The 26,880-nt window shown below is 37.0% G+C and overlaps 1 protein-coding gene across 9 annotated transcripts in view; it reads right to left on the bottom strand.

Annotated features, from left to right (window-relative positions):
• The window catches only part of Kcnq (KCNQ potassium channel), a 110,227-nt gene that overhangs the window by 32,061 nt on the left and 51,286 nt on the right, over window positions 1-26,880 (bottom strand). For 4 of the 9 annotated variants that reach the window (XM_076443180.1, XM_076443188.1, XM_076443185.1 and 1 more), the window contains exons 4-10: window positions 19,757-19,883; window positions 17,515-17,690; window positions 17,102-17,242; window positions 14,866-14,976; window positions 13,423-13,629; window positions 7,705-7,725; window positions 1,694-1,953 (exon numbers count right to left, since the gene is read on the bottom strand). In XM_076443180.1, coding sequence (XP_076299295.1) covers window positions 1,694-1,953; window positions 7,705-7,725; window positions 13,423-13,629; window positions 14,866-14,976; window positions 17,102-17,242; window positions 17,515-17,690; window positions 19,757-19,883 — 1,043 coding nt within the window. Of the gene's footprint in view, window positions 1-1,693; window positions 1,954-2,055; window positions 4,514-4,553; window positions 7,726-13,422; window positions 13,630-14,865; window positions 14,977-17,101; window positions 17,243-17,514; window positions 17,691-19,756; window positions 19,884-26,880 lie in introns of those variants that run through there. The other 5 variants (XM_076443184.1, XM_076443187.1, XM_076443181.1 and 2 more) reach the window with 4 other exon arrangements.

The following is a 26,880-nucleotide window of genomic DNA, read 5'->3' as shown; positions in this document are numbered from 1 at the left end:
AATATTACGAGCTCGTACTTTATTGTGCATATTGTAAAAGGCTTCAAACTGATGGTATCTACTGTCTTTATTTTTATAAATTTCTAACATGATATATTTTTTTATTGAAAAGAAACCTGGGGGCAACTGGTGCTTTGAGAGTCGATTACGTAGAATCGGTTACCCCCACCCGGGCGACTGGGGTGCGGTAGTGGGGGTAGTCGATTCTACATCTTCGTCTCTCGGAGCATCACTTTTCGCAGCTGCTCTATTCGTATTAAAAGTGTTAAGAAAAAAAAAATGAAAAATATTAATAAATTGGTTACGGGGTATTAGGAATGTGTGATTGAAAGTTACAGTTTAATTAAACAACCTAACTGCTAGATTGATTAAAAAACGACATTACCTTCCAAAAGATCTAACAAGTGATTAATGCAGTCGTATTAACTCGATGTTAATGATGCTCGATTGAATACTTTTTGCCAGGGACGGTATTGTGCAGATTCAACGTTTTGCTTGCAAGTGCTGTTTTCGGCGAGCGATCAGCAAAGAGGAGCTGACATTATGGCAACCGGTGTCGCCAAGAGTGATAGTCACGTGGCGAGACTTTTATTGAACATTTGCATCTTTAAAACTCCGAAGCAACAAATACAGAAATATAATAGTATTGTGTCCGAATGTTAATGTATCTGTAGATATATCCATAGCAATGTTTCGATATACAGGGTGTCCCAAAACTCCTGCAGAACCCGGAAATGGGAGGTTCCTGAAGTCATTTCAAGCGACATTTTCCTCTGCAGGGAGTTATTAACAAAAAACACGGACCAATCAGAGCGCGACGTAGACGCGAGTTGGCAGAGTCGACCTGGCGCGCTAACTGTCTATTGGCTGACTGTGCCAACTTGCGTCTAGGTCGCGCTCTGATTAGTCCGTGTTTTTCGTTAATAACTCCCTGCAGAGGAAAATGTCGCTTGAATTACTTCAGGATCCTCCCATTTCCGGGTTCTGCAGGAGTTTTGGGACACCCTGTATGTGGAAACTTAGGAGAAGCAAAGTGTCACATTCATAGCGTACTACAGGGTGTCCCAAAACTCGTGAAAATCCCCAAAGGCGGTGGTTCCTGAGACCATTCTAAGAGACATTTTCCTTTGCACCAAAGTCAACTGCGACTTTGTTTAGGAGTTATTAACGAAAAACACGGACCAATCAGAGCGCGCCCTGGCCCGGCGCGCCAAGTCGCGCCGGCAAGCGAGTGTCGCGGTACGCCGTGACATCGTATCGTGACGGCGCGGCGCGGCGGCCCAGGGCGCGCTCTGATTGGTCCGTGTTTTTCGTTAATAACTCCTAAACAAAGCCGCAGTTGACTTTGGTGCAAAGGAAAATGTCTCTTAGAATGGTCTCAGGAACCACCCCCTTTCGGGATTTTCACGAGTTTTGGGACACCCTGTATACACGTGAATAGCGTGTTCCGCAACTGTTCGATTCGACGGTAAAAACACTATGACTTTGGTGGCACGGTGACTTTATCAATGTTGCCACAGTGACTTTAGCTTTTGGGGACACCATCGCGAGGGAACGATCAGCAACGTTGCTCTCGCTCGCAGAATCTGGCCGTGCACGTCCGTTACGGTTTGTTACGGCTGTTACGGCCGTTACTTGAACTAACGAACAGGGATCATACCGGAATGGAATGGGGAATCAATGTCCGACTCACCGGTTGTCGCGTCTGGCGCGGTTCGGCGTGCCAGCCTTCGGCTCCTCCATGTAGAAGATAACGTCACCCTCGTTCTCCATCCGTTGATTGTCATTTTGGACCCCTGCGTCGCCTATAGCTCCGCTAGAGACGCCGCCTGATATCGTGACCGGTGGCAGCGACTGTTGTTGCTGTTGCTGTTGTTGTTGCACGTCCATCCGGTTCCTCGACTTCCGCCTCTTCAGCACGCTCGCCTTCTTTGCCACCTGGATCATCAGAGACTGAACCCCCGGTGCCCTCCCATTACAACACACGTCGAACACAACATGCACTATCCCTACTAGCGAACGCCAGCTTGGCACCGAATACGGATCCATCTGAAAAGCTCCCCACAAACGTCGACCATCGACGACCGACACATCTGGTGTCAGAAACTTAGGCTCGTTCGCTGTCTTCGCCTCTCTCGATAGAGGCGTGCCAGAACCACGGATCAAAAACAGTTAAGAATGACCGACATCATTTTATAACCAGACTGTAGAGTTATAGTAGTTTCAACCTATTAAACGTGTTAAGTTAGAATATTAAGAAAACTGAGAACATCGGTTACGGTTACCGTTCTGTAACTGTCACTTCTCGGTTCTGCATTTTAGTCGAGGTTTTGAACCGAAAAATAACAGTTACGGAACAGTTATAATTTGACAGATGACTGTCATTTTTCTTTATCTATATGCACTTATGGCTTCTGTAATTGTTTAAAAAATGGTAGAATGTAAAAGTCGACAGAATTTAGTACAATTTTTATTTATTTCAAATCTACAGACTACTACCACTGAAAATAAGATTTCATTGTATTACACTGTCTTAAAATTCGTCTACAAAAATTGAAAATTGCATAAACATCCGCAGTCTAGTTATAACATCACTTCGGTTCTTCGTACTTGTTAAACATTTTCAATTAGCGACCGTATCCAACGAAGTTCGACCCGAAAGAGAATCCTGATCCGACTAAAATAATTAAAAAAATAATTTATACTTTCGAAAACCCGAACCACCCGTTCTGATATTTTTCAGTATCGTTCGTTTAAACGTCTCACAGTGGAACGAATGAGGATATAACTGGACGTGCGAAATTACACTATTTCAAAGGGCGCAGCCGATGATAGTAACGAATTTTCTTCTCCAGTTCTGATCCGGATCTTAACGAGAATTAACCACATGCGATTATGTGGTCAGTGACCCAATAGAGATTGAGGAAACTATGGTCAGTGACCAAGTGTGAGTTTATAGGAAGTATGGTCAGTGACCCAATGTAAGTTTACAGAAAGTATGGTCAGTGACCCAATGTAATTTCACAGAAAGTACGATCAGTGACCCAGTGTAGGATTCCAGCATTACCAAACATTCGAATACAGCTACAAATAAACAGATATGATGAACAAAGAGGTAGCCTCTCATTTAGAAACAGCCTCAATACTGGACTTCGGATCTTTATGCAAGGAATGGAAGTTAAATTTTCTACATCAGCTATTTATTTTTGCCATAAAGGCATAAAATCCGGTATACTGATAACCGTGAAATCTCCTATTAGAAATCATTGACCAAATATTCTTATCGCCGTTACTTGTGCCCTTGGAAACAGTGCAACTTTGCGTCAAGAAGTGCTTCTATACAACAGTAAATGGGGTAGATATTCAGTTGAGTCACCCAGATCAAGGGATTAATTGGAAACAAAGACATTGGAAGTTCCGTAATTTTTCAGAATATATCGCGCAGCTCTGAATGCCGTGCTGTTTCGAATAAAAGAAAAGTGGAGATCTGTTTGTTGTAAATGACGGCGAAACAATGCTCCGTGACGCGTTCGCTTTTTTTTGTTCACGTGCACGCAGGTACTGTCTGTCTACGTCGAAACCGAAACGAGTTGCGCGAACGAACAAACGAACGAACGACGAAACTGGGTCACAGCATCAGTTTTCAAACCTGCTACCCCGGGCCTGCTAACATAAACTTCGCATTAACGTCATACCCCGGGATTACCGCATTAAGCGCTTAAAGGAAGATATTAGACGAAAACGCGAAACGAGTATGGATCATAAATCCAGAGAATTCCCCGTAACGAAACGGCGGTGCGACGGCGTCAAGAGGTTTTCCAGGCGACTCCTGCGCCGGAGAAGCGATCGGAAGCTCTGGATATTCAGTTGAATTGAAAGGCGATTGAATTTCGAGAGATTATATATCACGATGCCGGAAAAAAGGTTTCTGTGCGCGTGTGTACACGTGTGTATGTGCGCACGCGGGATTGTGATTTCTCGTGTATTTGCTGGCACGGTCGGGTTCGATGGAGATCTGACCATTTTCAGCTGGAGATAATAAAACTAGCTTCCAATCAGAAATTCTGAGCTCGGAGCTAACGAAAATAATTATATATCGTACGGTAAATGACGTTTTAAGTTAAAATAGGTTTTTTATGGGTGGGCACAGATAGAGAGTAGAGTTATTCGAGACAAATTGGACATTCTCAGTGATAACTCTATTTTTAGAAAATCCAAAATGTTTTCAAGCTCTGTGATAATGTTTCCGTTGAATACTTTTCACTTAAGGGGGATTCAATATAGAGGAAAGGCATTGTTTGCCAGAACAAATGGTTAACGTTTTGCGGGACCAGAAAGATTTTCAATCGCCAGATCATTGATCATGCTATCCCATCTGGATCTCTTTCGAATGATCATAATGTGTCATTTATAAGTGACCCAGTTAGGTCAGTGACCCAGTGTAGGCTTGCAAAAAGTGAGCAAGATATTGAGAATTATAACCACTATGTTCAAGAAACCTATGGTCAGTGACCTATTACCATGGTCAGTGACCTATTACCATGGTCAGTGACCTATTAACTGACAACCTAAAAATCATACCAACATTTATAACTGTTTATCCATTCAAAAATGGTGCAATTTCTATGGATGGTTCCTCCACAACATTTTACGATCTAGAAATCTAGGACGCGATTTGCTCTAAAAATGTTGATCTTGTAAAATATCACCTCCACTTTCCCGACATTCTACAAAGCGATCCTCCTCGGAAAATGCTCAAAGCTGAGAACGAGTGGCGCGATACCATTGGAGAACAAGAAAGACAATCGAAGAACGGCCGGCGACAGCCAACGAGCGCAAGTTCTTACTTCTCCCACTGCACTGCGTCTGTGCAAACGTTCGCTTGTTTGCTCACAGGCTGATGCGAAAATAAAACAGCGACACATACGCGTACACCAAGATCCACCACCGTGGAAGGGATGGTTCAGCCGCGCGCATCTTGCCCTGCGGCTGCTACAGTTCGGCCCGGGTTTCCAAAGTCCGCCCGGTGCTTCAGAAATGATTTTCTCGGTTGAAAGCCGCAACGATGAAAGAATAGAAAATAAGGACCCTCTCGCTTGTGTTTCCGGCAGCAAAACTGGCTCGGTTTCACGGAAGAAATTCGTTTTAAAGGCTTTTCTTCTGACCAAGAGATTTTATGCGCCCGGGGAATTGTAAATGAGATGTTGTAAGGCCGAACTTTTACTAAAGGAATTTTTCCAGCATTTTTTTTTTTAAAGCAGTTGGGCACATTTCAGTGCTTTGTATAAATTACATTACTCTCGGCGAAAATGTCTAGAGAGGTTCACTTTTTTTGTTTTAACTGTTTTACAAAATTGTAGATTGATTTAAAATTAGAGTTAAAAATGGGTTAAACATGTTAAAAATGATTATGTCATCAAAACGTGCTGTTGCAAAGCTAAATTCAAAGAACAGTGTTAGATCGGTTAAATAGTTGTAAATACAATAATAAAAATGGCTATATACTTTTACAAAAGTTCTTATAAGGAAATGTCTAATAATAATTTTATCCTCATTTTGAAAGCTCACGGTTAATGCACTATGAAGCGTAGCATTTGTGGCATAACATTATATCTGAATTTTGCGAGAATTCCTCACCCTTCCATGAAATGCATTAACGTATAAATTATGCAAATTGTTTCGTATAGGCGTGTTCGTTTTGCTTCCGGAAATGTACACGAGAAAATCACTTATTTACCACTCGTATGCATTTATAAAATACTTATTATTTTTAATTATACGAAAAATGTACTGATCTCTTTTAATTCTCTATATTTACGTATTTGAAAAAAAGGAAATTATTAATGGCCGAATTCATCAACTTGACAATGCAACATCGAGTTTGGTTGTCGCAGAATGTTTTTTAAAAACATTTGCTTCAATGTATCGATCTGAACCATGCCCGCCATTGCTGTAAATCGACTTATATTGAAGGTGTTAATGAAATCGAGCAAAGCTCTCCGAAATAAATATATAACATACTTTCCACATGGCGAAAAACAAATTTGCTAAACAAGAATTTGTTATACCGAAGTAGAAAACAATTTCAATAAAGTTTTAATCCTCCATTTTGCCCGGTAGCGACATCAAAATCTGGATTATCTATGTTTGCCCTATATCGTATAACAGCATGCAGAAATTCCGACAAAATTTTGATGTTGCAGATGCGAGAACGCATGCTTAGCAGTTTTTCCCGACTTTTCGCCTGGAAATTCTGCTCGCATAAATTTAAAATACTAAAAGTCCCGCACTTTTATTCAAACTTTAACATACATTAACCATAATTTCCTGACGCAATCATTACCTCATTATTATTTTAACTTTTCTAGTAGAATATTTTTTCCATGTTCCTATATATTACACAAATATTGATAAGAAGTCGCCAATTAATAAATAGACGAGGATATTCAAACAAAATGTCTGACAAAATTCCCCAGAATTTGCTCCCCTATCAGATTTTTTTAATAGCAATGTCCATACTATTATTGTTCTAATGCCAGCAGCAGACTGAAATTTGATATAAGTAAAAATGAAATTTCAATTGTCAATCGAGAGATTTTCGATTTTGTTAACACCTCGTTCGTCCAAGCTCATATCAAGTACACAGACACGACACATAACCAAAGCGCATGCACGAGGATTAAACGTAAAAAAGTGACGTCACATCGCATAACAAATACTTCTAATCCCATCGAGCCAAGAACGACGACACGAAGCTTAACGGTGCACTAAACATTAATAAATACGAACGTGTGAGTCGCAAGCAGTTTGATTTCTCGACGAACGTGTGAGTCGCGCGAGTTGAATGCGTAAAATCAATCGATAATCATTCAAAAATCATTGGTCACGAGTAAATCAACGGAAATTGTTATTCAGCCCCCGATGCTAAGAAGCGTCCGGCACGTTGTCTGTCAACGCGGAATGTTGCTGTCCGTCTCCGAGAATCAATTCGGTTCGGTAAAAAATGTTCAGCGAAACAAATTTCACAGAATTTGCGATTTCGAGAGTCTCCGACCTTTGCAGGATTTGTTAAATGTCTTGGAAAGCAATTTTAAAGAACTGTAGATTCATTTGTTTGCAAAATATTAATCGTCAAAACGTTAGATTAACAAAATTGTTCAGTTAGAATGATGTTAAATTAATTGTTACAAAAATACATGACATTACGATAAACGTAAAATATAGAAAAAATCAAAATAAGCAGACAATGATCGTCGATATTTTATTGTAACCTTTGTTTATAACGGGACAGATCGGGACAAATCCAGTGTCGCCAGATTACTTGTGTCCCCACTCTACCTGCCCCTTCCACGACGCTATCCCTCACGCTTCCGCCCGGTCACGTGACGCGTTCCGTATCGGTCGCGCATGTGCCCGGTACCGGCAGAGAGGGTTCCATTTTTCTCCTTACTTCGTGCTCCCTCTCCTGATCTGGCGACACTGGACAGATCGGTGTCCAGCCAGCAAATTCTGCGCAATTCGACATAAAACCTTTTGAAACGTGGCCGGCGAAATCCCGGGATCGTAAGAATTACGGAGATTGATCGTGTGTACGCGTTGGTCGCGAGACGGTTCGCAGACGTGTGGAAAACAAAGTCGTGGTAATTCGAAAAAAATAAACATGCAAAAGAGTAAAAATTGAAATAAATCTAAGCCTTTACATACCATCTTCTTTACATAAATCAACTGAAATATATTAGGTACATTTTATAATCGTCCAACACAAGGAACACTGATTGTATTTACACATGTAAGTCAGAGAAAAAAAAAAAATGAATCAAGACTGAGTCTCTTAGAAAATGACGCTCGTGAAGAAATATGAAAAAAAAAAATAGGCGATAAGCGCGTGATCATTTTTTTTATTGTTTCTTTTTTGGCAGCAGATGCGAGAGATGCAGTTATAAAGTGCATCGTCTTCAGACTAGTGATCAGTGTGCCGAGAAATTTCATCGAATAGTGGACTCTGATCATTCTCTGTGAAATACATTTCCATGACGGAAGAGTTTCATTATTTAATATTTTATTTTAATTTTCAGTTTCCATTTTATTCATAATGTGAACGTCGATAAAATTCTCCAGGAATTTCTGAAAAATTTGCATTTTTCACATATTCTAAAAAATTTACAGAAAAGGTAGTGTGCATTTTTTAAAAAAATTTCAAAATTGAAAATTAATTCCAAATCGTTAGCGACGAATAGTATATTATTTAAAACAATTTTTGGGATCCTACACTTTCTAATTCTTCTATAACCAGCATTTCTTGCGAATCTAGAAAAATGCTATTGTAAGAAGCGTAAGAACTAAATTGTAAATCGAAAATAAGGAAATTAGAGTCGTTTATAATTAGAGAACCGATGCAATATTATACGAATGGCGCGTTCTTCATCAAATGCTAGTTAAGCCGAGATTACGCAAATTTAATGGCTTCTCGATAAGTGCAAGCCCGTTAAATATGCATTGCTGCTGGCAGACGCTACCAGATGTTGATAGTATTCTAGATAAACAAAATGATCATTCTCATCGAACGGAAGACAATATTTATCTTTCAATCAACACTACTGAATAATAAATTTATTTATTATAATTTTTTATTTTATTAGGAAAATAGTTATCTATTTTAAGGAATGATTGTCCAAAACGATTTATTCGAAATTTTTTAATAAAAAGGTTACGCTTCAAAAAAGAGATTGACAAAAACTATGTTTCATTTGTTATTGGAAATATTCATCTAAAATCTAAACAAAGAATTTGCTGAATTCTCAAAATTTATCGCTTTGTAATTGTTACGCTCGGCCCTGGAGCCCCAAGCTTGAGCACTTATCGAGCGGTCACTATACAAATCAATGTAACACTCAATGTAAAGATGCATACACTGAACTGTTATATACAGAGCATTCTCAAGACGAAGGTGCATTGGAATTTACAAACTCATTTCTGATAAATAAATACCAGAAGCTCCAAGTATTACAGCTATAATATTAAAGTAATATTTGAAATTGAATAAGGCCGGTAGTGGCTCTAATAATCAAATTGATTATAAACAAATAAGGGTAAGCTTTTAAATAAATTTTTTAATTTTTAATTTTATGATTTACCTTCTATAAATAAATTTTTAAACGTAAATAAAGTTGCATTATGAATCCATGAAACCTTCGCTCAATTTCTTAAATTGTACAGGCTGTCCCAAAAATGTTGTACTTCGTTGAAGTTCATTAGCATACTATGAAGTAATCATCAGAAATTATTATTTAAAATATTTCTGCCTTTGGAGCTTGAAAAAAATTAATTTAATCTTTAGTAACAAAATAATCAAATAAATAATACGAAAAGAGGACCACTAATTATGCATAACCTGAAACAGAAGCGACTGAACAAATATCACAATTAATACTCTCGTTAAAAAACTTAACTACGCAAGCTGAAAAACTCGAAACACTTTCATAATTCTCGAAACCGGTTTTACAAAAGAAAACGGGGCAAAAAGAAGCAACATTTCGATCGTGTCGCAAAACTAAGGACAACGGGATGAACAATATACAGTTAGCCACAAAAGTTTGTACACTTGACAGATTTTGTCTTTGAAATATTCAAAACAAAGAAGCAAGATTTTTTTATATTCAGTCAATTGTTACTAGAAATTGTACGAACTCTGAATAAATGACAATTCATTTTAAAATCAAATGAGACAATTTTTTAAATGGAAAGTTATATTAACTTTTGCAATGTCTATTCCAAACTTTTTCATCTCAATAACTATTTTACTTAGTTACAATAAACTAGCTTCTCCACACAAATAATCAGCTCTCTCAATTTGAACTGAAAAAGCAGTTATGTCAGTAGCTGCTGTAGTCTCACAGAAAATAGCTTGTAACCAGCACCGTCATCTAACTGGTGGCACAAGCTGGAAGGAGGTGAATGTACATGAAAAAATAAGCCGAAAAAAAAGAATAATGTTTTTCGTTTGATGCCTCGTTTTCGAGAAAATCGAGTCTGAAAATCCAGCGAATCCGCGCGCTATGAGATATGAATCGTCGGACGCGTCTAACCGTGGCCGACCTATTCTACTTGCTGATTACTATAGCACGCGAAGCTGACGGATTTCTAAAGTCGATTATGTATCTTGAAAACGAAGCCTTAAAAGAAGAAAAATTACCCTTTCTTTTCGACTTATTTTTTTCACGTAGATTTGCAATTTTAATATTTTAATCTTTCCAAACACTTAAAAGATGTTGTTACAGTAATGGAATCAAACACACATAATTAATAAACATTACGTGTTTTAACGTATCCTTCTTGGTTGTATAGCAAATGTTCATGATGTGGTAACCTCTAATTTATTTATATTAGGTATTGTTTATAAATATTTTCAAGATTTGCACTTTTTCAGAATTTGTATAATTTTTACTGAAAAATTAATGAAAATTCCTAAATGTTGCAATACTTAGACTCTCCTTTAATTAGGGGATTCCAGGACTGTACACATGGTATGCAAATTTGCAACTGGCTGTACACAGAAGCTTCCAAGCGTAACTCGAATTGCATCACACACGAATAATCCATGAACAACAGTTAATTATCATTTATAGTTCGATATTTAACGGCACATTGAAAACACAGAGCAAAATTCGCATTCTTTGTTCGCATCCATCCACTGCCAAATTAATTGCTTTGCAGGATAATCGAAATCTCACGGTCCATATCACATATCGCGGACTTCGATTACCCTAATTTAATCTATTTCATCGAAATTCACAAGATTTATAATAATTATTTCGTTTTTCACTAGCCCACCCTTCTTTCCTCTTGTTCCCCACCCTTTTGTTATTAGCTGAATTTAATCCGCAAATCATTGCTTCAATCAGGATAATTAATTCGTGTCAGATTTTTTTTAGCAAATGACGTATAGGGTGTCTTTGAAACAATGTCAGGAAATGATGAATTATTTATTTTCTGTTTAATTGGTTCAGGTGGCATTTCACTCATTATTGATTATTTCCGGCCACTTAATACCTACGTAATTAATAACATTCGTAACACTTTGCAATTAACTAAATTGACAGTAATATGAATTTGAATAATAACATGGCTGAAGCTTTTGACACAATAAAATACAATATACAGTATGTATTTGAAAATCAAAGCGTACGTGTACTACTGTACAGTAATTAGTAGATTGTAATTAATATTACAATTCGATATATTAAGAAACCATTTTTGAAAGAAAAGTATTTTTAACAAATTACATATGTCTTCAAATAAGAAAAGTATTAGTGCAATATTAAATACAGAAATTAAGAAATGGTTTATCCAATACTAAAAAATATACAACGAGAAATTGGAACGAATTAAGTGGCTCGAGAGAATTATATTAACAATGCGATACTTCCGCGACAGTTGAGGAACTTTTGTCTTAAAAAATGGCGGAAGCGAGGATCTCAGCTTCCTGAAATTGGGCGGGCATTTTACGAAATGCGTCAGTGTGTCAATTGATAGAATAGTATCGAAAGTTGAAGATTCTTACTTCGGAATTACTCGACAGTTTAATCCTTTACGAACGAATTGAGAGAATAAAATAAAGTTTCAGGGATCAAGTTGAATTTAAAAATTAATTTCATGAGAACTGTTAAGAATATTAAAACTATGGGATTAAATTTAAAAAATAGAACAATGTGTGTGTATCTACTTCGAAGATTAACTTCGAATTTTTAATCAGCTCTTAATTTTGCACAGACTGTTTAATGTCAGTTAATTCAAATAAAAATTTTGTCAGAATTAATAAATGATTTATGTGGTATGAAATAATTGTAATTTACTAATAATTATTATAATAAATTGTCCTTACAGTATTATTATACTTGACAAACGGTTTACTAATAAAATTATTAAAAGGTTTGTTTTGCAATATGGCCCCATTTTTATTACAGCTCTAAACTGTGACTTGCGTTTGAAATATTTTTTACTCTATTTCAAAAACACCCTATGTACACACACACGCGTTGAGTCGCGTAATCTCGGTAAAGAATACTCTATTTGTTATATATAATGCATTAAAATTTTTCTAAATTATAATAATTCACAGATTCACATTTTCATATACTATTTTAGAAGAACCAGAATAACAGAAAAATGTTCTACGAATTATTTTCAGATTAAAAAATTTCAATTTCAGGGACTGTTAATTGTCTAAAAAATGTTTAAAAGAACGAAATGTTAAAATTAGGGAAGTGAAAATTGATATATGAAAGCGGCAAAAATAAATTAAATAAATAATACCCCGCGAATTCGATTTCTCGAAAGAGTGAACTTGGTTTACCGAGATCAAACGAGTCTGCTGTTTTCCGCGGGAATTGAACAATTGGATGAATCTTTAATACCTAACGAGGAGCTGTTCAGAACACAATGGCCGTGCTCGACGCCTTTCCCATTGTCAGGTCGAGTTCAAATGTAACCTTACTGCGAATAAAAAAAAGTCCAATGCGGTACGACATACGCCATTGAAATTTCTAATTAATTTATCCGAAATTGTTAATGAATATATTAACCAGCACCGTTTGTTAATCAATTTATTCATTGTAAACACAAAGCTCTTTTATGTCGAAGAATATTTTGCTCGAACGTCAATTAAATATTGCTGTCTCTCAGTTGATTTTGCTGATTAATCACAATGAATTATAATAAATTCTCTATTACAAGAATGTTTCGCTCAGACTAAACAAGCATATCGTGTCAGTTAATTTCATTTATTATAATGTTTTATTATTATTCCTTGTATCCAATATTATTTATTATCCTTTCTCCTCACGACGTAGCACTCGTCTAACCGTAATAATAAGCAGAAAAGATCTTATTGGTGCACAATTCACAGCAACATTTAATTGTATTTGCAATGCAGAATGTGAGCAACGTAACTCGACCACTTTGACAACGAATGTCCGAGAAAACTATGATCAGATGTCAAGTAGTAGTCCTATCGCTAAGCAAAACATTTTCAAGGATAATAGTACGTGAAGCCAAGAGCAGCTCAACGACCTGTAAACGTCGATGACCTTGAAATCCTGAGAAGTATAACCTTGACAAACTATTTTGCTTAGAAGAAACAAAACAAGTGAAATGTTCAAGGTGATGAAGTCAGATTGTCCCGACGGAAGTTGACGCGAATCCCAGACCTCGATGTTCTGAACACCTCGTAATAAACAAAATGAATAGAAAAAAGATATTCCCGAATCGCTGAAGCGATTCCAAATGCTAACGGCAAGAACGTATATCGCATTGGTCAGCGTCAGTTCAGACGGCCGACTAACATCATAAGCAACTAGAAACATCAACAATCAACGGCTAGTAGCTACTGCCACTGAACTTCGACAAACAATCGTAAAAGCTTACCTTTCCAAGAGGGGTGGATGGTTGCCCGGCCGGCGCTGGGTCCTTTATATAGATCTTCCAGGTCGCCACGCTGTTGATGGCTTTGTCGGCCGCGTAACATCTCCACAGACATTGTATCAACATCGCGGCAGCCGGTATCTGTCGGTTGAAGTGCTTCTGGCGTTGCTTCTGCTGGACTTTCAGCGCGAAACCGGAGCCCAGAATCCCCTGAAACCAAAAGCCGTGCCCCTTCTACAGTATTACAGTAAATCCTCTGTAAACGCATAAAAGCTGTAGCAGATAAACGCAGAAAAAATATCCCCTATACTTTAGTAATCTGATCTCGGCTCGGGTATATCGGTGTGAACTATTACTACTAATGCGACGCGGAGAGTTACAGTCGTCAGCACAGTTTAAGGTGAGCGCATACTAGATGGTCGCGGGAAGGCCGCGGGAAGGCCAAAGCCGCCGATGGACGTCCACGCGGGAAGAAATCTCTAGCGGGCCGACGGCTCCACAGCAGGGAGCAGGGCTCCCTGAAAGAAAGGTCCCTTTCCCTAAAAGAGGTGGGGAGCCCACGGAGACCTTTTTTTCTGCCACGCACAGCAGGTAGCCCTGCTCCCTTGCCGCATGGACGTCCATCGGCGGCTTTGGCCTTCCCGCGGCCTTCCCGCGACCATCTAGTATGCGCTCACCTTAAGGGTGAGCGCATACTAGAGGGTCTCGAGAAGGCCGCGGAGCTTTGCTCTCCGTCTACCTGCTAGAGATTTGTTGCCGCATGGACTCCTTGCTCCCTTCCTCCAAGGCCCCTGCGGTCCGCGGCCTTCCCGCGACCATCTAGTATGCGCTCACCCTTAAAGGCCCGTGCGTCCTCATAACCAATATTTAATCTTTCTTATTATTACTTATTTTTTTATGAAACTTTCATCAAAATATTCGTGGCATTTTTCTGATTGGTAAAAGACCAAACACGATATAATTTCAACTGTATTTAGTGGTTTAATTGACGATGGACGTTTCGGGCGCAAGGAAGGACAGCGTATGGGAAAGAAAGAGACGCGGAGAGTCGCAGTCGCCGGCACAGTTGAAAGGCCCGCACGTGGTCCTCGGCTCGGCCTTTGAAGCTCAAAAAATAGCTACCCGTCTCAGATAAATGCATACAGATCCCCACGAGGCTTTTGCGTTTATGGTGACAATACTGTATCTCCGTAACTGTTGCAACGTCCTCTACCATAACTGTCCAAATTTTATCCCCACCACTGGGGGGAACAAAAGTTCGCAACTTTTATAATTTTTCACTTCTTCGATATCTAATAAATGTGTACTTAAGAGGCAATTTCGAAATTTTTATAAAATTATCAACGTTTTGTTACCTCCACGCAGAACTTTAAACACGTTTTCTTTTCTCGAAACAGTTTGTTTCTATTGACGAAGTAATACGTTTTAGAAAGAGATCATACTTACGGCTGGAAGTGCGAAAAAAGATATGGCGAACACGCTGAAACACGAGGCTACGATCTTCCCCATCCAGGTTTGTGGGACAGTGTCACCGTAGCCGATGGTGGTCACCGTAATCTACGAATCAGATGTTCAGGCATTCAAAATGACATCACATCAACACATCGTTTTGTCTTCTAATTTCAATTCTAAATTAGCTTTGCAAAAACGTTTACATCTTACACAAATTGAAAACCACAGTTGTATTGCCACTGCAAGTGTCAATGCAGTCGAATTGGTATATTGCGAACATTTTTACGCAAATGTATTTTACACAAATTGAAATTAAAATTTCCTTTCTTTCCACAGGGTTTACATTGACATTAACGTGCGACGGTGTGCAGATATCTGTCCCCTGACAGGGAACTGTCGGTGGACAGATATCGAAAGCAGGCAATGACAAAGTGTAGGGTGCAGACAGAGGTGGTGGAAGTTTTGGTTAGAGAAGTATCTCGAACATTAAGAGAAAATAATTATTTTCTGCTTTAACCAAACGAAACATGAAACGAGAATTATTCTAATTATTATTTGATATTAATCACGTTTTACATTAAATACAGATTCTATATTAATAAGGTTTTCTTTCAAAAACAGTTTCTATATTAATAAGGTTTCCTTTCAAAAACAGTTTCTATATTAATAAGGTTTTCTTTCAAAAACTGTTTCATTTTAAATACGGTTTTTATATTAATGTGGTTTTACTTTAAATACAGTCTTTATATTAATAAGATTCCATGCACTGATCACGTTTAAATTTGTTTTTACGGCATACAAAGTCGTTAAAAAACCCGTACAGTTGAAAATTCTGTAAAATATTCTGCAAGAAAGAAAATTCTACTAAACCTGCTTTCCATGAAATTAAATTTTAAGTAATTCAGAATTTTTCACAAAAATATTTTAGATGGTCGAGGTGGTCTACCACCACTTGCGTCTGTTCAGAAATGTAAAAGCAAAGCGTCTGTTCAGAAAGCAAAAGTGCCGACGAAGATTAAACCAATGGCAATCCGTATAGCGAGAGGATATTCATTAATAAACACTTAAATCCTCGTTTATTCGACCTCGGCTTAATTGATCCCCCGCGCTAACCATTCGAGGGACTCTAAATAGAGGCGTATTTTCCGAATGATTAGCACCACCGCTTAATAAATATTAGCGACCGGCACACAATTAAGCCGTACACGTCGCTGAATGAAACCCATTCCGAGGTAATGAGCGAAATCGCTGGGGCTAAATTAATTATTCGCGTTAATAGAAACCGAACGAGCCGGACGCTTATTACACGATGGAAAATGAATTCCGGCCTTTGCATTCCATGCAAACAGAGTTCTTTCGTGCCAGCAGAACGTTTCATCTCGGTCTTTTCTTTGGAAAATATTAGGAGTGGCCGCGAGTGGCCAATCTTTCTCAATAAAGCAGTCGGCGTCAGTTTTATTGATCCGAGTGAAAGTTTTATGCTGTCTCTACAGAATAGAATTACAATGTCTTCTCACGTGATTCATCAGTAATCCTTATTTTCCTTTCCCATAAGCTGTTATATGTATATAGTAGTAATTAGAAACCAGATTTGTATGCAAATTTTATAAAAATGTGAAGGTAGCAATACTGCATCGAATAGACAGGTAAAAGATTCTTCTGTAAGAATACAGTTAATGTTGACCATACACGTCACTTTTACTCCATCTTGATTTGAACTATACGTTAAACTTATTGAATATTAAAATCTCTTTACATGAACCTAATAAATATTTATTTATAAAGAAGAAGCAACGAATAGAATTGAAATGAACGAATGTGAATTTAAAATTGCAAACCTATTCAGTGGGATACAGTTTGAATTTTTTCATAAGGAGGAGTAGTACAGTGACAAATGTTCGAAATTGCAGTGCAAAGTGCGCATTCGAAGGTATTGTGCAAAAGTGTTCAGTGTTCACTGTGCTAGTACAAGGCAGACCTGTCCAACTTCTTCTGCGTCGCGAGCCAACACTGTCACCACCACCGATCAATCCGTTTCCCCACTACTAAATGTTTCTGGCGGTACGACCATGTCAAATAGTGGAGGTACGTCACCCTCCACCTTAACGGAATGAAGAAGTGGGGGAACGGACCACATGGGGCTCACGGGCCGCGAGTTGAACAGACCTGGGAAGGGAATAGGGAGTGCCTGTAAACACACACACAATCATGCAGAAGTAATCATATTTACCACCCCCCACCACAGTGCATCCGCGTAACTGGAAAAGTCTGTTTTTCCATCGGGCCCAACAGCATCTTTTTCGGCAAGATACACGAAGTAACTGCTGAAAATAAGACCTAGGAACCCGATGTACAATGTTGTGATCAGCTCCTGAAAGTTTTCATCGAGATGTTTATAGTCTTTGTTTTGCGTGCAATAATTAGTTTCGGTAGCTAACATAGTTCTCTAAGGTCTCGCAACAAATAAAGAACCACAATGAAAATCTTGGACGATAGCTATCATTAATTATATAAACAATAATGTATTTGTATGTGAACTTATAAAATTTCTAAAATTGTATCTTCCTCGACAAATAAACATTTGAAATTTTCAGAAAATTTATGTTACAATCCGAATGAAATGTTGACGGATTAACAACGTACCTGACGGTGGATGAAAACAACAGAGCCGAGAAGACGCCACGTGCCGCCTTGTCGGTCGACGTGAAGCATCCGCAGTATTTGCAAAAATCGGATGCCTCTGATGGCGGAGGTGGCGAACACTTGTCCATTGCTCCCCACGGACAAGACCACCATGGATGCGACCACGACTATTAAATCTGGCAACAATGAAACGACGTGTTCGAGTTTACTTAGGAGTACCATTTCTGTTTTTCGAAGTAGTTATAGCGAGTTCGAATTCAATCAATCAAAGTTTGAACCTGTTTGCGAGGTACTTGAACCCATCGCTACTGGAAACACTGAACTACTTCATATTGTCGCTACCGCACTCCTGATATCCCTTAAACTATTAATTGTAAATAAATTCTAGAAATTGATAGAAGTTTTTTACTTCATCGAGAGAACTTGATTATTATTTATTTATCAAATGAGGTTAGATCTGCCACCCTTTCCAGTCGATCTCAATCTAGCTTACGAGGGGGCCTAGTTTGTAACCTAGGTTTGTAACCATGACACGAAAATGTTAATTAATTCCAGCTATTTTACAGGAACCACGGGCCCAGACTGTGTATCTGTGTCCGATGACATTTCGCTGCGTTATTGTTCCGCGAAGTTGAATATTCGATGGCAATCGAGCGCGCGTAATTGACCCTGCCGATAAGCACGCGATGCCCGATTCGATTAATGTCCGGCAACGTGTTACAATTTACTCGCTAGGTAAAGTTCGTTTAATCGCGAATCACGTTGCGCGAACGACCGCCGTCACTTCCGACGGAACGCGATATACACTTACGCCGCGTCCAGGCTTACGCGCGAATCAATTTCACGATCACTGCGAGAAACGCAATCAATATCGGGTTATCAGAGTCCGATGAATCATGGGGATCAACAGGAATATTTCGGACGTATAATTTTGTTCGTTATTCCCGGCGGAACGCGCCGAACGAAATTAATGATGAAGCAAGATCCGTTGGAATTTTCGTTCCGCGATATGGATTACTGTATTACCTAACTAGGTATAGTCGCCCCGATTGGGAGCGGCAATGTGATTATAAAGGTACGTCTCTCTGTGATCGTTCCATTCATTAACAGCTCGCTTGCTCTCTTGTTCTCTATTTATACATTATTAGACAAGCGGATTTTATGAATTTATGAAAAAAAAATGACTGGGTGCGATTTAAAACAGTAAATAAATATTAATAAATTTACTACAAACACAAAATTGGATAGATTTATAATGAATAGATACTTCCTTAGAGTTTTAGTTATTATTCAATTAGAATTTAAAAAATTATGGTGTAATCATGATCTAAAATTCACAATATTTGCATGTGTTTATTATACCGTAATAATAAGCGTATTAATATGCGCTGTTTAATTGTTTTAGCATAAATAGATAATGCGTATAAATTTAGAATTACCATATGTAATGAAAAGTTCGACTTGAAAGATTCTGAAATATTAAACAGTCGACTGTGATCACTATAATATTCGGAAACACAGTTTTTAATTACTTTGTGCATAGATAAATCAAATGCAAATAAAATTAGATATTGTGTTAAATAATTACACCGAAATTCTCCCTATCTGTAAATTAAATTTTACATTGAATTCAAAAAAAGTTTTCTACACCATGAAATTTTTTTAAAAATCGACTGTGCTAGAATCTTATTAATGAGTGCGTGTAATTTAAAACAGCTATCATTGAAAAAATTTTTAAATACTGTTGTATTATTTTCAACCTATTAAACATATGAGGAAAGAAAATAAATTTCTATGTCGTTCCAGTTTGTTGCAATTCTGGCAGGAAATTTTAATTTTGCGGAAAGAAAATAAATTACTATGATGCTCTAGTTTCTTGCAATTTTGGCAGGAAATTTGTATTATGCATAAAGTTCCGCTGTCTACTTATTATAATGATCATATTGCATTTTTCCAGGGCCCAATCATCAGTTCAACCACATTGTCCATAGCAATCTCGTTAGATGTCGATTGAGTCTGCAGACCATTGACTAAGGTTAACGATGGTCGGTATTTCAAAGAATTTCATCGGTCAAGTTTCAATCAACGATCGAGCCGCTTTTCGAAACACAAAGTGACTGAGCCGGTGATCCAATTTTGGAATAGGACAATTGCACAATGCGCATATTGGATTAGTTCAAGCATAGGCTGATTGAACAGGTCCCGATGTGCACCTAATTCACGTTCCCCAGAACGCACTCACCTATGATACAAATCGGTTTCCGTATGAATCGCAACCTGCCGCAGCATCCCATGTACTTTGATCTGCAGCCTGCGCTCCATAATCGCACCATGTACTCCACGCCGAAGAATACCACCAAACATATTTCCTGGAAACAGAAAAGCCAATACATGTATGTACTTCCATTTCACATTTTCATCAGAAGATGTTTCTCATTACTAGACTGCGGATGTGTATGCAATTTTGAAGTTTTTATAATCGAATTTTAAGAAAGTAGAATCAAATGAAGTACTGTTTTCAGTGGGAACAGCCTTTGTAAATCGAAAATGAATAAAAATTGTACGAAATTCTATCGAGTTTTATGTCCTAGTATTTTTTGAAAATTTTCATGTGCCTTAAATGCATAAAGCTCCGCAGTCTCCTCATTACACTGCAGAATTTAACAATGCTTAGGTCATTTAAGCTTAGTTAAGGTAATTTGCGTTATTGTCTAGGACGCCAACTACGAGTTGTCTCATAGTTTGTTTACTTGCCATATTTGTGCGGCTGCCAGAGTTGGGCAAAAATTTTATTTAAATAAAAAATATTTCGAATAAAGTGGGTTGAAAACCCACTTGGAAAAAAACCCACTTTACTCGAAATTATTGTTTATATAAAATTTTTGCCCAACCCCGGCAGCTACGATGAACTTCGTAGTATATCAGTGTAAATACGAATAAACAGCCTCAGGGAAGAGAACAAAAAATCAAGGTTGGCTTACATGCACAGAAAATTGATTAATAAATCAACAGAAAATATAATCGTACAAAGTTTATTCAAAATCAATAAGCAAAAGAATATTTTTATTGTTTGTGATAATTTTTAAAACAATCTTCCACGCAACGGGTTGCCTTCACTTGCCGAGATAATTCGCAAGACCTTTCTTAAAAAAAAAAAACACATTCTATATGCTTTCTGATGATTACTATGTGCTATAATTAGAGTTTTTAATAATGTAATATGATTAAATTAAATTGGCTTTTTACACTGGAATCCTAAGAAGTAACGTGGCAGTCAATTTTGAGGCCCTACCCAAAAAATCCAAATGAACTCGAGTAGCAAAAATTTGTGCATAATTAATTTTTTCTCAAGTTTTTTAGCTTCAAAACAAAAGTATTGTCATTCTTTAATAATGATACACGAACAAGAAACGAAACAACAGCAGGCTCACTTTTTGAGAATACGCCTAATTTTATAAAAACAAACAAGAAGAGAAATAATCGATTTAATGGAACCTCGAAGAGCCTCTTAATTATTTAACATTCACTGCACATCAATTTTCGAGACGAACCGTGTGAGTGCAATAGAAGGAAAACCCGTTTGTTTACGCGCCGGGAAATAGCTCGAGCAACAAAAGTGGCTCGTCGCGTTTAAAAATGCAGTGGCTGGTACATAAATAAACAAATCAATACGTCAAACGTCGTGTCGGCAGGCATAATGTAGAAGAAAGGAGAAGGAATTGCCGCGGCGGCGAGCCGATAATTATAATAGCAGGAGAAAGAGGGAGGCATTCCCGCGATGACTTTCAATGCTAGCACAGTCATTAATTCCCAGTTCTTAAAATAAATGTGCAACGAGAGTGCGACGATATATAGAGATGCTATATCGATTGTATGACCTTTATTGTAACGTTACGACGGCCAGGAAAAATGGGAACATCCGATGACAGAATTGCAATGTCCGGGAATTCCGCGGAATGGATTTTGACTTTCTTTCGCAACACGTTGGACAATGCCACATGCGGCCGAAAATGATTAGGTTTTGACAACCTGTCACGCTTCGCGGAAATTAGTCAGTCACACAGATACCCGCTCTGGTATTTTTGGACATACAGGATGTTCCAAGAATGTTGTACTTCAAAGTGACCCCAGGAATCACCATTTTCAAGTACAACATTTTTGGGACACCCTGTATATTAAGGTGGAGTGCGGTTAGTCCGTCTACGGGGCAAGTCCGTTAATTGGTTATTTTTATTATAATATGAACGGAAATTTCTCTAGTTTGTATTTATTAATGTAGTATAAGTTAATATAATAAAGAATAAAGGTGTTTCCCTCTCTGAAATCAACCAATGCCAAACAGTCACGTGCGAGGTACACGTACAACTTTGAAGTTACCCTGAACGTGCAATAGTTTACAAGTTATTAATATATTATGTGTTGTTATTTTAGGTAAGTACAACAAATATTGCTGTAGGTTTACATTAAGTAAACCGTTTTTATTGTATTTTTTTAAAATTTATTGAGAAAAACACTAAGATGATCTTGCCCCGTAAATATTACTACACGGGGAAAGTGCGTACTATCACGGTGGGGTAAGTCCGTACTGTATGAGTAACTATCAAACTAAACAATATATTTAATGCAATAAAAAGCATTTTGTAACAGGCTTGATAATAATTCTTTTCTTGCCCCGTAGCACTTGAAACAAGGTTCAAAAGCATTTTTAAACTTTGTTGTAATATCACTGTATCTCCTTTCATATTTAAGCATAAAAGTAGATGTTTCTTTAAAAATGGATAACTATAAAACTAAACAATATAATTTAATGCAATAAGAGGCATTTTATAGCAAGCTTGTTAATCATTTTTTTCTTGCCCCGTAGCACTTGAAACAAGGTTCAAAAGCATTTTTAAACTTTGTTTTAATATCACTGTATCTCCTTTCATATTTAAGCATAAAAGTAAGATGTTTGTTTAAAAATGGATAACTATAAAACTAAACAATATAATTTAATGCAATAAGAGGCATTTTATAGCAGGCTTGTTAATCATTTTTTTCTTGCCCCGTAGCACTTGAAACAAGGTTCAAAAGCATTTTTAAACTTTGTTTTAATATCACTGTATCTCCTTTCATATTTAAGCATAAAAGTAGATGTTTGTTTAAAAATGGATAACTATAAAACTAAACAATATAATTTAATGCAATAAGAGGCATTTTATAGCAGGCTTATTAATCATTTTTTTCTTGCCCCGTAGCACTTGAAACAAGGTTCAAAAGCATTTTTAAACTTTGTTTTAATATCACTGTATCTCCTTTCATATTTAAGCATAAAAGTAAGATGTTTGTTTAAAAATGGATAACTATAAAACTAAACAATATAATTTAATGCAATAAGAGGCATTTTATAGCAGGCTTGTTAATCATTTTTTTCTTGCCCCGTAGCACTTGAAACAAGGTTCAAAAGCATTTTTAAACTTTGTTTTAATATCACTGTATCTCCTTTCATATTTAAGCATAAAAGTAGATGTTTGTTTAAAAATGGATAACTATAAAACTAAACAATATAATTTAATGCAATAAGAGGCATTTTATAGCAGGCTTATTAATCATTTTTTTCTTGCCCCGTAGCACTTGAAACAAGGTTCAAAAGCATTTTTAAACTTTGTTTTAATATCACTGTATCTCCTTTCATATTTAAGCATAAAATTAGATGTTTGTTTAAAAATGGATAACTATAAAACTAAACAATATAATTTAATGCAATAAGAGGCATTTTATAGCAGGCTTGTTAATCATTTTTTTCTTGCCCCGTAGCACTTGAAACAAGGTTCAAAAGCATTTTTAAACTTTGTTTTAATATCACTGTATCTCCTTTCATATTTAAGCATAAAAGTAAGATGTTTGTTTAAAAATGGATAACTATAAAACTAAACAATATAATTTAATGCAATAAGAGGCATTTTATAGCAGGCTTGTTAATCATTTTTTTCTTGCCCCGTAGCACTTGAAACAAGGTTCCAAAGCATTTTTAACTCTCAGAGACGGACTTGCCCCATTATCGGGGCAAGTGCGTCCTAGTGGACACTTTGTACAATATCCTATCAAAATGATAATTTTCAAGTAAAATTAGAATCCTACATAATACTAATTCATCAGTGATAACTGTGGCAAGAGTTTGATACCAAGAACGTTAAGTTTTTACTTACCAAACTGAATATATCAGTTTAAGGGGGTAGTATAGGCTAGATTTGTAACTAGAAAATACCTAGAATCTTACTAGAAAAAGGGGTCGAAAAATGGGTTTCGTACTGAACGTTGTTTGACCTTATTTAAGCAAATTGTGGGCTGGGTGAGGGCTCATTCGAAAGAGGAAGGTTAGACGCAGCGCGCTTTTCTCACGAGGTTAACGAGATTATGTTAATAACTAATAATATGAGGGCTCATAAGTCAAAAAAGTCTTTCAGAGACAGAAAATGCATTGAAATCTGCGGGTTTTTTTCCTAGATTTTTTCTCTACTTTGGGCCCTCATATTATTAGTTATTAACATAATCTCGTTAACCTCGTGAGAAAAGCGCGCTGCGTCTAATCTTCCTCTTTCGAATGAGCCCTCACCCAGCCCACAATTTGCTTAAATAAGGTCAAACAACGTTCAGTACGAAACCCATGTTTCGAGCCATTTTTCTAGTAAGATTCTAGTTCCTTTCTAGTTACAAATCGAGCCTATACTAGCCCCTTAAAGTCCAACTTTGCAAAAACTAGGGCGGACTTACCCCACTCCACCTTATATTAAAAATGTACGATACGTAGACAGAAAGTTAGTGCGATGTTTAAACGTTACGACGCAATAATCGTACACGGGAGGACTTTTTATTGAAGAGTCAGTATCTTCATTAAATTACGAAAATTACGTTGAATTCGTTTCTTCGCGAATATCAAGTACACGCTTTTCTGACAGGATGTAGTTGCGGTGCATGCTACTCGGGAATGATGATTTATTGTGTTGACTGTCAAAGTGCTCACTGCTGGAACTCTACCACGATGAAGCATGGCGTTCTACTTTGAACTATGTACATACACAATGAAATTTACGCGGGTCTGTGTATACGTGTAACTTATAGCATTAAGAGCGAATCCGTTCGTAAATGAATCACGAAATGCAATGATAGTTCTGTTGATGTGGTGGAATAAAATGATAAATTGACAATTGTAAACAGATCCCAGAAATTAATTGAGAACAATTTATAATTTTCTTAGATAATATTTCGTAAGAATTTGATATTTGCTAAATATAAAAGCATTGATAAATAAATAATCTAGATCAATAAATTAATGCAGAAATCAGAGTAATAATTTGGCAATATTCTAAAAAATTGTGGTTCAAGTCACTTTTTCGTTAGTATGCTATTAGCTATTAGTCACTGACGCGACAGGGTGATGCCTCGAGGAGATACTAAGGGGAGCTTTCTACGCACATATTACGAGGTTTGACAAATTGGCGACTCCGCCCTGATAATACGACCACCCTGGCTTCCTTCCGGCTTTCTCCTATGTGACGTCCTAAAAATAGGGGACTAGTCGCCATTGTAGAGTAGTTCTTTTCGGGGGACATATCTTTTTAATCTGTCTTGGTCAGTGATTCCCTTTGCAATGGTAGCTAGATTTCCGGGTAATACGTCGGAGGAAAGAACTCGATCAAACGAGATTTGTCTGGTTTTAATGTCACGCCACATTGATAATGTGATAAATTATAAACGCACAAAAATATACGTTGATGAGATTCTACGAACATCAATATAACCGTCATAGAACATTCAAATAATATCAATAATTCGATTAGAATTAATTTTTATATGAAGAAAACACGTACACTTAATTAGACAACTGTTATTTTAAAGTCGAACACTCTCTCTATCTTAACGAGAAATCAGCTGTACAAAGGAGCCGTTCAGCGAGAGTCGCTGTGAGAAAATCACGAAGACTGATCTCGCTCCTCTAGCTCGTCTTTTAACGTTTCATTGAACTTGTTCGAACTGCCACGAAGATCTCACGGAAATTGCGTTCGGCTCTCTTCTTTTCATCAGGCGCAACCGGTGGCCAGCCGAGAAAAGTCGATGCTTCTCGTAACTTTCGAGAACATCGCTCTCGTCCTTTTCACGCCATTACCAAGTAAATGGTTATTCTAAGTATTGGATATTCTAGAGGCATCGAGCTCTCCTTCAAATATTCACATTGTACTTCAATGTACTTCAATAGATTTCAATAGATATCAGTAGACACAGACCTGGCCAATTATTTGAAATATTATTTCAAATAACATGTTATTTTATAATTATTTAAGATCATTATAAAATTATAAATTTGATATACAGGGTGGTCCACCTACATACGGCCACCTAAATATCTCCTCCACTTGTGGAGGTACAGAAAATATTTTGTGTACTATTTGAATGGTTTGAAGGAACCATAAAGGTCATCGATGTTTTTTGGTGCATAATTATATTTTTTTTATCGCATCGTGTAACTGATCGAGAAATACATTAGGATATTTATAATAACATGACCTTGAAATGACGTTGATCTTCGAAAATTGAAGTTTTACCTTCAGATCAAGGTCAATGTCATGTTATTATACATATCTGCATGTATTTTTCGATCAGTTACACGATGCAATAAAAAAAATGTAGTTCAAAAATCATCGATGACTCAAAAGAAATGACCTTCGGAAAAAAATATTGTTTGCAATATGATGGTTCGTTCAAACCATTAAATAGTACACAAAATACTTTTTGTATCCCTACATTTGGAGGAGGTATTTGGGTGACCGTATTTAGATGGACCACCCTGTATATTTTATATTTATTTAAGATAAGTATACATAAAATTGTTCAAAATTATCTCTGGCGATCTGATTATCAGGTTCGAGTTTATACAGACATCCATTGTTGTATATTATTTTGAGGATTATGTACTTCTTTTGTCAAATTTGAAACAAAAAGGATAAAGAAATAATATTTTGTATACCGATGCGTGTGATTTATCTAAGAAAAATATGAATGACAGGAATACAGTTTTCAAACGAATGTTGATGGATTTTGGGGGCGAACGTGATGCTAATGTTTTCATTTGACCTTGCGATGAGCTTGAAGAGATTTATACCGGTTAGATTATCATTTCTAGATAGAAACTTGTATTTTTTATTACATGTTCTTGTAGCGGGAATTTAAACGCCATTTACACGTGCATTTTTATGATTGTGGCAGTAAAGCTTTGAACTGTATGTGTTGATGAAAAAAAGACGAGGATTGAAAATATACGCAGAAACGTTTCAAAAGACAGTTATTAAATTCTTCGAGTAATAACGCAAACCGGCGAACGTAATAACT

The sequence above is a fragment of the Lasioglossum baleicum genome, chromosome 18, assembly GCF_051020765.1.
Source record: "Lasioglossum baleicum chromosome 18, iyLasBale1, whole genome shotgun sequence".
Taxonomy (NCBI): domain Eukaryota; kingdom Metazoa; phylum Arthropoda; class Insecta; order Hymenoptera; family Halictidae; genus Lasioglossum; species Lasioglossum baleicum.
The sequence above is the reverse complement of the archived record's forward strand: the minus strand, read 5'-3'. Positions and strand labels throughout refer to the sequence as shown.